Source organism: Pygoscelis adeliae, unplaced genomic scaffold (genome assembly GCF_000699105.1).
Source record: "Pygoscelis adeliae isolate BGI_AS28 unplaced genomic scaffold, ASM69910v1 Scaffold358, whole genome shotgun sequence".
NCBI classification, from domain to species: Eukaryota; Metazoa; Chordata; class Aves; order Sphenisciformes; family Spheniscidae; genus Pygoscelis; species Pygoscelis adeliae.
In genome coordinates, this window is record NW_008825429.1 from 756843 (window position 1) to 768171 (window position 11329).

At 35.7% G+C, this 11329-nt stretch overlaps 1 protein-coding gene across 1 annotated transcript in view; it reads right to left on the reverse strand.

Moving 5' to 3' along the window:
- Nucleotides 1-1528: 1528 nt before the first annotated feature.
- MAPK1 (mitogen-activated protein kinase 1) overlaps nt 1529-11329 on the reverse strand; it is a gene marked incomplete at its 5' end in the record, with an annotated part of 20546 nt that continues 10745 nt past the window's right edge. Inside the window, 4 exon segments of the mRNA XM_009330742.1 lie at nt 1529-5665; nt 8109-8236; nt 8961-9070; nt 11287-11329. The exon segment at nt 11287-11329 is cut by the window's right edge and continues 29 nt beyond it. Of these exon segments, the coding sequence (XP_009329017.1) occupies nt 8120-8236; nt 8961-9070; nt 11287-11329 (270 nt within the window).

Sequence of the window (11329 nt, forward strand, 5' to 3'; positions counted from 1 at the left end):
AAGTTCATAAGTCGTCTACGTGCCTCAAATGTTTTTCTTATTTTTTAAGCTTGTCAAGTGTTACATATATGCAATTTAGTAGAAAGAATACCAGAAAAAGAAACGTACACAACACACAAACTGGCATATTTGGTCTGCAGAGAAAGTCCTGGGCTGCAAAGCTTGATGTCGTCAAACCTACACTAGTATTTCTTCAAATAAACAGAGCTTGTACTCAGAAGTAGTTCCTCACAAGCCTTCATGAGTCTCTCTTTGAGTGTACCACCTCCCCCAGTGCAGGCAGTTCAGCTTCCAGAGCATCCAGGGGGCTCTTACTGAAACAGGCCAGCCCACACAAACCACAAGCTTACACCCGAGCACCCATCTCTACAGTCTTTGACTCCAAGTTCAAAGAGTGCCCATTACACTTGAAGCTTACAGATGGAGCCGATCAGTGCCCAATTCTGGTGAAATACAGGAAATATGCGCAATATTTTGAACTAACCCTACTTAAACAAGGATTACAAGAGTGTTAAGTCAATCAGTAGCTTGTCAAAACCTCCACTGAGACAAGATGCAGTGTAGTTATGTACCTTGAAGTAACTCGCTGAAGTACGTGCTATTGTGAATACAGCGTTCTGCCAGAGGGAACAAAGAAAGCAAGAGCCAACTACAGTCAACGAAAAAGTAAGAACACACATAAACCTATCTATGGCAAAAAATAAATTCTTATATTCTGGGGAAAAAAATTACATATTCTGCTGTGAAAGCCAAATTGGTGATGGAGAGCTGAGTTTCAACAAGCCAATTCTCAGCATTGTTACAGACCTGTCAGTTACAGCTAAACTCTTTAGTTTCAGGTCACATTTTCTATGTTTTCATATTAATTAGAGATGTTTCTAGCTGCCATTATCCAACTACACCTTTTCTGTGTAGAATCAGACTGTTCAGTTCTTTGGCACAGTCTGATTTTAGGCTAAAAAAATTCATTAAAAGCCCATTACAGTGATGTAAGCTTACTTGCATTGCTCCCAGAAGTCACATTTCAAAACCTTGGCCTGAGAAAAACGTTTTTGCAGTAAAATGAAAACATCTGGTCTCTAAGGATCTCTCAAGTAATTATTTTCAAGATTTCATGGGAACAGGGCGATAGCTATATGACTATCAATATAAAAAGTGTCAAAAAAAGCCGGTGAATCATCAGATGCACTGGAATCTATTTGCATTACCCTGTGCTCAACAGTTCAAACTACTGATGATTTCATAACTTTCTTACACCAAAGATAAAACATTTCTGCCTGTCTATGAAGAAACTTCACCTGTGTTTTTTTGGATGGCTTCCCTAATTTAATTTCAAGCTGGTATAATCAAATAGTGGAACAAGCACACGAGTATTTACAAGTAGGCTACTCACTACTGCAGTGTTCAAGTAACAGTAATTTTTTAGATAAGCTAACATATACACAGCAGTGTATTTATGGTTTATAAAACAGCAGTTCATTTTAAAGCAAAATTCCAATCATTCTATATATGCACAGTACTATGCTGATTTGGTAATACAGGGACACAATTTAATGATTTTCTTTGCATTTGTTTTTACAAGATTCAGATGCCAAAAACAAAACAGAACATTAAGTTACCTGATTTAAAAAAGAAAAATCACATACGTTTACAACATCAAAAGAATAAGACGAAATATAAACCTTTGCTACTTACAATTAATCTATACAGATTAACCAAATCACAAATCTGTCACAATATAAACGTTTAATTGTTACAATGAATAAGAACATACAGAAAATGATTTTTTTTTTTTATAAAATCTTCCTTTGCTTTTTATTTTAAACTTACCATTAACTAAATTAGCTATGCAGGACTTGTGGGGTACATGACTAAGAAGGCACCAACAGTACAAAGCAAAGACAAAGCAGTTTGAGTATTTTAAGAGTGCTCTACACTGATACAACACAAGAAAAGGCAACAATAGTAAGTAAACCAGCTGCAACCTTTAGAAATTTGTTCTAGATTTACAAAGGTAGTCCAACTTTTACATTTCCTCCAATGTTTCACTTAGTTTGATCACAGCACATGCTACAAAAACCATTGTAAGCTTCACTTTACTAATGTGCACCTTTCACTAATTTAGTGTCTTGATTTCAATTGTTAACTAAACCATTTTGAACCACAAATGTATTTAAAACTTATTAAAAGGATTGTTTGGACTTTTTTGTTTAAACCACTGCATTTACAAAAATATGTCCCCTAAAATCTGGGATTGCTTGAAGACATTGCTGTACAAATATAAAAGTACTATGCAAGGGACCAAATTCATGAGTATATGGTGTGTTATGTATAGACCTATATTTATACCATATCACTGTGCTGTAACAACACAATAAATTTATCAATAACCAAGGACTATATAAACTACACTAACATAAGCAAATATATATTAATAAAGTTTAAATCTATAGTACAGTTGCTCAGCAAACAACTTCGACATGGTATAAATATATCGTAGCATATTACAGTGGGCAGCAACAACAGGTTTTTCTTTTTCTCATTCTGTAAGGAAAACCATGCTCAACTCCTTGGGTTTCATTTGGCCAGTGCTGAGTTATGTCACCACTGCTACTCCTGAAAGCTCATAGTGCACCACACTGCTCAGCCCATGTAGTGTGTTGTACACTTCAGATTTGATATAACATGTGATATTGATGAGGAAGAGTCTGGCAACAGTCAGGACAGCAGAGCAAGATGCTTATTTGCTAAAGCATCCATGAGAATTTTATGTTTGCATATTTTTCTTCAGCTGTAAGGTTGGAATGTTGTTGACAGTGAACTGTTTACATTCCTTATTCCCAAAACATCTTTACCATGAAATATGCATGTTACTTCGATTAAGAGTTGCTGTTCTCCGCTCTAAAATACAAAAACTACATAAAGAAAAAAAAAAGTAAAATGATGAAATAACTGACCTAACACAGTGTTGTTATAGGCACCGTCTTTTAAACTATTTTCAAAATCTGACAAAAAAAAAAAATCATGCTTCTGCATTTGACGCATCAACAAATTCAACCCAACAATGTTTACTGAATTCAGTAAAAGATTGATGAATGTGGTTACTGATACTGATGGATGCCAATTGGATTCAGCAAGAATAGCTAAGGAAGAAAGCCCAAAAGCACCAGATGTTAGGTAAAGCAAACCCTCGGCTTCTCATTCTGGGAGACAGAATGCAAGGGTAAGTCTACACCTCCCCAAAAATCCAAAATTAAAGTATTAAAAAAATGAATTGGGAAAGAGAAGGATGAAGTAAGCTGCCAAAGTTCTTCCTTAATAAATTAAAACTGAGGTGTTACAAACTAATTTCAGTAACAGTCTCTTTCCAACCATGCCAAAAGTGATTCTTGTAGTAATGATGATCGTACAAGTAGCAGAGATTCTAGAAATATTTCAACTTTTCAAAACTGAGAAAAGCATTTTGGTAGAGATGTGTAGAAATGTCAAGAGAAATTTCTACACTAGTATCAACAGTCAAGTGCATATTTCTATAGAAATGTTTTTAGCATAGGTTCCATACCACAACTCAATGATCACTTGTGCAGTGTCCTGACAATGCTCCTAATATGTTCCCCGCAACAGAGATTTATGTACCACAGAAACTTCCTAATAGAAAATGCCCTTTAATGATGAACCCTTGCTTATTAAAAACTAGTTTTGGCAGACTAACACTTAAACTATAGGAAAAAGAAAATTTTGAAATGGAATCTTGTAAGCACCCTTATCTATTGAAGTCTAAGTTAATGGCTTTCTAGATTTCTTTGAAAAGCAGACTAAATGGTATGAGGAAGCCTGGAGTTATTAACCAGCAAGCATCCTTATATACTACAGTAGCAATTGAACCTGATTTCCATTCAAACACATTACCCAAGAGGAAACCAAAAACTAATTCTTAATGTTAATGTGAAGATACAAGATTTAAATTTATTTCCAGGAATTACAAGTGCATTTTGTTCATATTAGCAAGCAGTCTTTATACAATCCATTCTTCACTGCTGCCAAAATAAAATGAGAAAACGACAGCAGAGATATGAAAAGCTAAAAATAGAACTATTTTTCCTAAATTATTTGTTGAATAGCATTTCAGTTGAACACAACTCGGAGGTAACAATAGATTATTTTTTTTCTCAATCATAGGCATGTGGCACTTAGACAATCATCTTTGCACAGAAAGCTTTAACAGTCATGCGAGGGCACAGTAATTATTTTAAACAAGGCAAATTTCTCACCACAGAGAGCAGTGGGGAAAGAAAAGGAGGCACTGCACTGGAACATAACACCTAGTAAACTCCACATTATACAATTTCAGTAACAAATACTTGAAAAGATCATTAAAAGGTATACAATTTTAAACATTATTTAGTGCTAGCTTTGTTTGGTTGTCCTAACTCAGCATTATCAGAAAAGTTTGATAGTACTTGACAACAGAACAGTACTTCATGTCACGAGCTCATGGAGGCTTGATTACAAATCACCATAGTGTAGGTTGCAAGAAATGAACTTGAGATGCTGACATGCTGTAGGAGCAAAAGTAAAATCAAACTTTCTCATTTAAAGATGCAGTGTTCCTCTCTGCAAAAATTCTGAATGTCAGTGATTAGATTCAAATGTAAAAACTATCAATCCTCATTTGAAGCATTTCATTGGTATGCAGTATGTAGACTGAGTTTATTAACATCGTATTTTGGTTTCTCGCTTGCCACCACATATGGATGCCTTCCACAGAGAAAAGCATTCACCATTAGATCATCATGCCATTATGTTCTTTGTTAATCTTCCACCACACGGTGAGTGACTGTAAGTTGGCGAGCTGCCACTCATTCTCTTTGCACAAGACTTATAAACACTACTACATGGTATGAACTTTGGAAGTACTATGCCTCCGACATGGTTAAACTTTAAATGATCTCTTTTAGAAAAGGCAGGGGGAAAAGGTACAAATTTTGTCAATACATGGAAAAAATGTTTCTTAGATGAATTCAATTAAGTTGGGTTCCTATGTGGCTCTTACGCTGTATAGAATACCTGCATGTACAGCACAGGACACCCAAACAAGTGCATAAGCAAGATTAACATGAACATGACTTATGCTGTAATCTATAGCATAATGGTATAAACTCCATTGGATGCTAACCATTTTTATTTAAAAAGGAAGTGCAAAAAAAATCTGGGATGTCACTGACTTAAAGTGCCCTGAATAGTAGCTTTTCTAAAAAAAATGCCAGCGACTTCAGTAAAGTCAGAAAAACATAGTTCATGGTGTAAACTTCTTACAGGTTAATGAATTATCTTCTTGGATATTGATCCAGGAGTGAAAGGAACCACTGCATCTTTCAAACCAGAAAGCAAGCAGTTAAAATACGGCCAGCAGTAGGTGCACTTACAGTACAGTACTGCAACAGGTCAACAATGGGCATTACGCATAGGAGTGTCAATTACAATTCTTCAGGCTTAAAAGATTCATTGAAAGCATGAAAAGCCAAAACTACCAGGAACTGCCCTCCTGAATGGCTCAAAGGAGTTAGTGGATAAGCTGAGAGAGGCCACAAGACATGACCAACAATAAAGAACTGGGAAGAGGAACAGCAACGTTTGAGCATGCCCAGTCCTTTAAGTCCTTGTCCTACAAAAAAGAGCAGAGACATATTTCAGTGAAGAAAGTTTTAACATTGCCTTTTAAAAAACAAGCATACTTTCCTATTTCTATGCTTTATGTACACTATGTTTACCATGAGTCAGAGACAGCAGTACCAATATATGTTAAAAAAAAAGCCAGGGACAGTGAGTATCAGTACATTATATTTTAAGTTAAAATTTTAAATCTTCAAAAGATTAGGAAGATTAATCATAACTAGTGAAGTACATTATTTGGTCATCTGAAGAATCTGTTGCTGCTCAATTCCAGAAACTACAGACAAGGGGGAAATTTTGAATCTCAAGAAATAACACACTGAGAAGAGCTAGCTGATAAAGTACAGAGGGTGTGTAAGGAGAGCAGAAATGCACAGGATGAGACCGTTACTGTCCATTTTAAGCCAGCTCCTGGGGACTGGCCTTCACTAGGATGTCAACTACTTATGTTTGCACTGTTGTGATGTGGAATAGCTAATAATTCTAACCACAAATGACTAGGACAAATTACCGGTATATCACTATCAAGCTGAGTACAGTATTTAAATTGCAGTATCACGTCAGCCAAATCAACTCTTCATCGTAGCATTTAAAGGTAACATTTTTAGCAAACCAGAAATTTCCGTTAGCACCGAATCACTGATATATCTTTATCCCTAATCCCTTTATCCCTTAATCCCTAATACAACCTAGGTAAGTATGGTCTGGGCAAAGAGGCAAGCAGGAGAGATCATAAACGTTAGCTATTTGCTCTCCCTTCTTTCATACTATGGCCTCTTAGTAATGGTTTCATCTTACTCCTAAAAATTTATGTCATTTTCTTCCAGAATGTGTATGTGTACTGCTAGTGCCTCTTATACAGAATTAGCTTTAGAAAACACAGACAGGAAATAAGCACCACGCACGTTACTGTGTCCCAGGTCTAATTCTATTGGCAATGCCCAGCTAATAATAAGAGCCAGATGTGTGAACCTCAGATTTACCTAGCTTTTAATTATTAAAATAGTTTCAAGTGTTAGCTAGTAAGCTTAAATTAACAAAATACAGTATTTCTAAAGATCAAAACTACTTCATTTGTGAACTTCTATACATTTGAATATTGAAGCCAGTGGCAACAGAAGTTACTCTGTTTAAGTAAAAACTGTATTTTCAAAAGTTTCCTCCACTTTTTTTTTTTTTTCTTCTTTCTTTCATGGATTTCTTGCAGCGAGGAAGTTCACTGGCTCAAAACGTAACCTTTCTGCTGGAACTGCCAACAAAAAATGGTGATTGTAGAACGCTGCTGTTGACAGATAATAGCACAGAAACTACTTTTAAGACCATAAAACAGGCAACCTAGATTAGGCTGTCATCTTTGTTTTGTTTTTCTTTTCCAGTCACAAAACTTCGATACTTTAAACTATTAGTATCACAGAAGTTTCACAAGACTAGATATAAGGAAGACATTTTTTACGCTGAGGGTGGTGGAACACTGGAACAGGTTGCCCAGAGAGGTGGTGGATGCCCCATTGTGGATGCCCCATTCCTGGAAACATTCAAGGTCAGGTTGGACGGGGCTCTGAGCAACCTGATCTAGTGGAAGATGTCCCTGCTCATTGCAGGGGGGTTGGACTAGATGACCTTTAAAGGTCCCTTCCAACCCAAACCATTCTGTGATTCTATGATTCTAAGTATTACAAAAATTATTCAAGTCAGTATTTGACCAATTTGACCAACTGAGACTTGCAAGCCTCATGGTATATGAAGACCAGTTAAGTTCATTGATTTTAAAGAAAAAAAAAAAGTCGGAGACAGTGAATAATCAGTACATTGAAAATTTTAATTTAAAATGTAATCTTCAAAAGATTAGGAAGATTAATCATAACTAATTTATGAATAATTAGATACCTATTCTTATTTACTCACACTGTTTCAGAGGTACTTAAAACTGAAGTTAAGTTATACTGAAACTTTATGAGGTTTTTTTTCCCCTTTAAAATAATCTAAGAGATTTCTCCTCTGTACGTTACATTTAAGGAAGAAGTTTTTTTAAAAGCATTTGAAGCCATATGACAAAATAGTCTGCAATATATGAAGAACACTGCCCCCTGAAAATGTTTTTTGAATAAAATTTGCATTTCAGAGTGTTACCATAGCTTTTATTCTGAGAAGCACTATTTAAATGTAATTCTTGCTCCTTAAATGTAACCTAAAAACTAGGTAAACATCTCAGGCAATTGCCTGGATTCCCCGTAGACACTTGAATGTTGTAGGCAAAACTAAACTGTTTCTTCAACAACAGAACAGGACTGAGGTCAAATGAATAAGCATAAAGATATCCTTTAACAGATAGTTATCGTACCAACAGAAAAGTTAAGTTCTATATTTCACTAGTGGTAACAAAGTTCCAAAATTCTTCCCCCTGCCCAAGTGGTTTCATATTGCTGTGACTTTACCTATGCACAATTTAAGATCGATATCCTGGCTGGAATCTAGCAGTTTCCTCAAAAATCAGTTCTTTCAGCTTTTCCTTCGGCAAGTCATCCAACTCCATATCAAACTTGAAGGGTGCTTCAGCTACAGGCTTAATAATATAAAGAAACATTATTACTTTTTTTAGTATTACTGTTCTGTTGCATTTCATGTAGTTTCTGTATGGGGGAGAAAAAATCTGAAAATGCGCTTCACAAAAATATCTAATACTGTGCAGTCTTCAAGGAAGAACTCATTCTATTAGTCCTTTGTGTGCTTTATATATTAGTTTACCAAATTTTAAATCAAACCATAGTAAGTAGCTACTCAAATCTAGACCACAAGTTACAATATCTGTTAAAGGCTCATAACGTAGTATCTACCTGAAGAAAAATTACCTGAAACATTTGTATTTCTCGGAATAAACATATCTGTCCTTTAAGGAAAACTAGCTTATTTCCTCCTCCCCTACTTCTTCACCAGAAGTAACGTGAAATCTCATCAGAATTGTGTACTAAACTACAGCGAGTTCAGATTCAGGGGTTGTAAATGCACAATCTTATGGCAACCTCAGTTATTCTCCTCCTTTATCTCAGACATTATGAAACAAGACCATAGCGAGCTGAGAAGTTCCATTTTCAGAAGAGTACACCTTAGCATCTATTTATTGTGTTGTACCTCCAAAACGTATACTAGAACAAGAAATACAAAGTTTTGGTAAATTGATGCAATTCATTCTTCAACTCCATTAGAGCAGTAGAAACACTGTCCTTAAACTAATGAAAATAACCTGTTGCATCATTTAATCAACATTTACATTTTAACAATGTCTTTACCTCATCACTTGGATCATAATACTGCTCCAGATATGGATGGGCTAAAGCTTGCTCCACTTCAATCCGCTTATGAGGATTAAAGGTCAACATTTTATCCAACAAATCAAGTGCTAAGAGGAAAAAAGTGAGCAAGAGTTTAATACACACTCCAAAGTATTATAAACACTGTTGTGTTATAAAGTGTTATATGTTATAAACACTGATATTACATAGAAAATACATGCTACCCTAAGTTTTATGCTAATTTCAATTTACAGCTGGAATTTCCCAGCTGTAGTAGCAGTAACAGAAGCAGCAGCTTGCTTCTGTAACTTGGGCAGAGTATCTTCGTCTGCCCATCTTACCAGCATTCCCTGGTTACAGTTGCCTTTGGCACGATCTGGTCTAATGGAGGTATATCCTTTCAAATGCTCTTCAGCGTCAGAATGAATGTCAAGGGAAGAAATGCATAGAACCCTATGGTACAATCTGTTTATAACTACAGCAGAAATTGAATACATCAGGCTTTTTCTTCACTCAAAAGGATGCCTTAGATTTTTGTGCCAAAAATCCAAACCAAGAGAGTTTTTCTGGAATGAATAAGTGATCAAGAATATGTTCTTATTCTGGAAAGAAAACTTGGCTGTTTAATGACGAAAATGTCATCCAGAAGTCATTAGGAGTTCTAGATCATTACAGTGAACTATTTCAGCATAACTAGCAGCCCAGAAGCTACTTTCCAGCTAAGATGCAAATATATTCATATTCATGAGATTCAGGTAAAATCTGTTGAAGACAACTCGTAAAGAATCCATAGAGAACTTGAAGATCCAGTAAGACAGAGAGTGAGGTCTGATGAAATTCTGGACAAACGTTACAAGTCAGAGTTACTGCAATTGTTCAGCTACTTTGATTGTAACACATTTTCCTTCTCCAAGAAAAGAAAACAGAATGGTTATAGTAGCAAGAAGCCCGAAGATATCTGCAGCATCCTAAATTCCACTCCATTTCTTCTCCTCATCACATCATTTATGACACAGAACTTAAATAGAGCCTTCTTACTGCAACGAAGTAGTTGCCGCTTTGCATCAGGGTAAGACGCATACCAAGCATTGCACAAGAGACAGAACCTTACCACTGCGTTCAATGGCAGCTTGAAAACGCTGCAAACTTGCACAGCAATTAACATTAAATATTTTAATGCAGTTTTCTCAACACTGGAAACTCACGTGCTCACTCCATGCTAAAGCATGTCGTGCACAATGCTTTTTACTGAAATGACTGACAAACAGCTTTTTGAAAAACTGCTCTGTCAAAGCTACTCTGAAGATTTAGATGAAAAGGTGTTGCAGAAATCATGCAAACTGCGTGTTCCCCTAGCAGCTAAGCATATCAGCATTGCTACAATTTGAGCTGTCAGAAGCCCACGTTAAAAATTCTCACGTTGATGAGCACTATTATAAAAGCAGAATAAATCAACTGCTGTTTCTCTCAATGATACGGATAATCAGCTCTACACAGTTCCATCTGCAGAAATCAGCTTTTACATGGTAGTTCAGTACCTGATTATATTCACTAAGAGTAAATTATCATATCGGTTTAAAAAAAAAAAAGTGACTTATTAATTGTGTCAGAGCAGGTAAAAGAGCACTGTACTGTGAATACAACCACCCTCAAACTGTATGAAGTAGAATTTAAAGGGCAAGTTAATAGCTATCTAGCAAAACAAAATCATAATTACCCTTTACTAAAGCCTTGTTAAGAAAGGCAACAACTCCTTGCTTTTATAACTTGCTCCACTTATTGTAACTGGAATTCTTTAACCCATTAAATTTTAACCTTTCATACTGCCAAAGGACCCACACTTTGATTGAAATTATCCTGTTTGATCTAGAACTGACACGCAGTCTGCACAAACTATACTGAGTTCAGCAATAAGCAGCTACCTCCTATTCAATTTTAGAAACAAAGTTCAAGATTTGTTTGATGCCTATGTCAAAATCCAATGCCTATGTTCACTACGTGAGTAATGTATCATGCTTTCAAAGACAATAACAAGAGTTAGGATTTACATTTTACATGTAAGTTAAGGATCAAACACCCACAACGCATAATCTTAGACATACTAAAAAATTCCTTTAAAAAGATAAGCTAGTATGAGAGTTTCATGCTGGTTTATGATTTTATATTAGATTTATACTGCCGTTTTAAGGGACCTGCATGTTCTATTTCCAATATAGACAAAGATAAATTCTTAGGGTGGTTTTAAAAATCCTGTCCTGCCATTACTTTTGATGCTCATTTCCATTTTTGATGATCTGATACAAGGTAATAGAGCATAAAATACCTTTGGGGTCAGCATTTGGAAACAGCCTGTTCCATGGTACCTT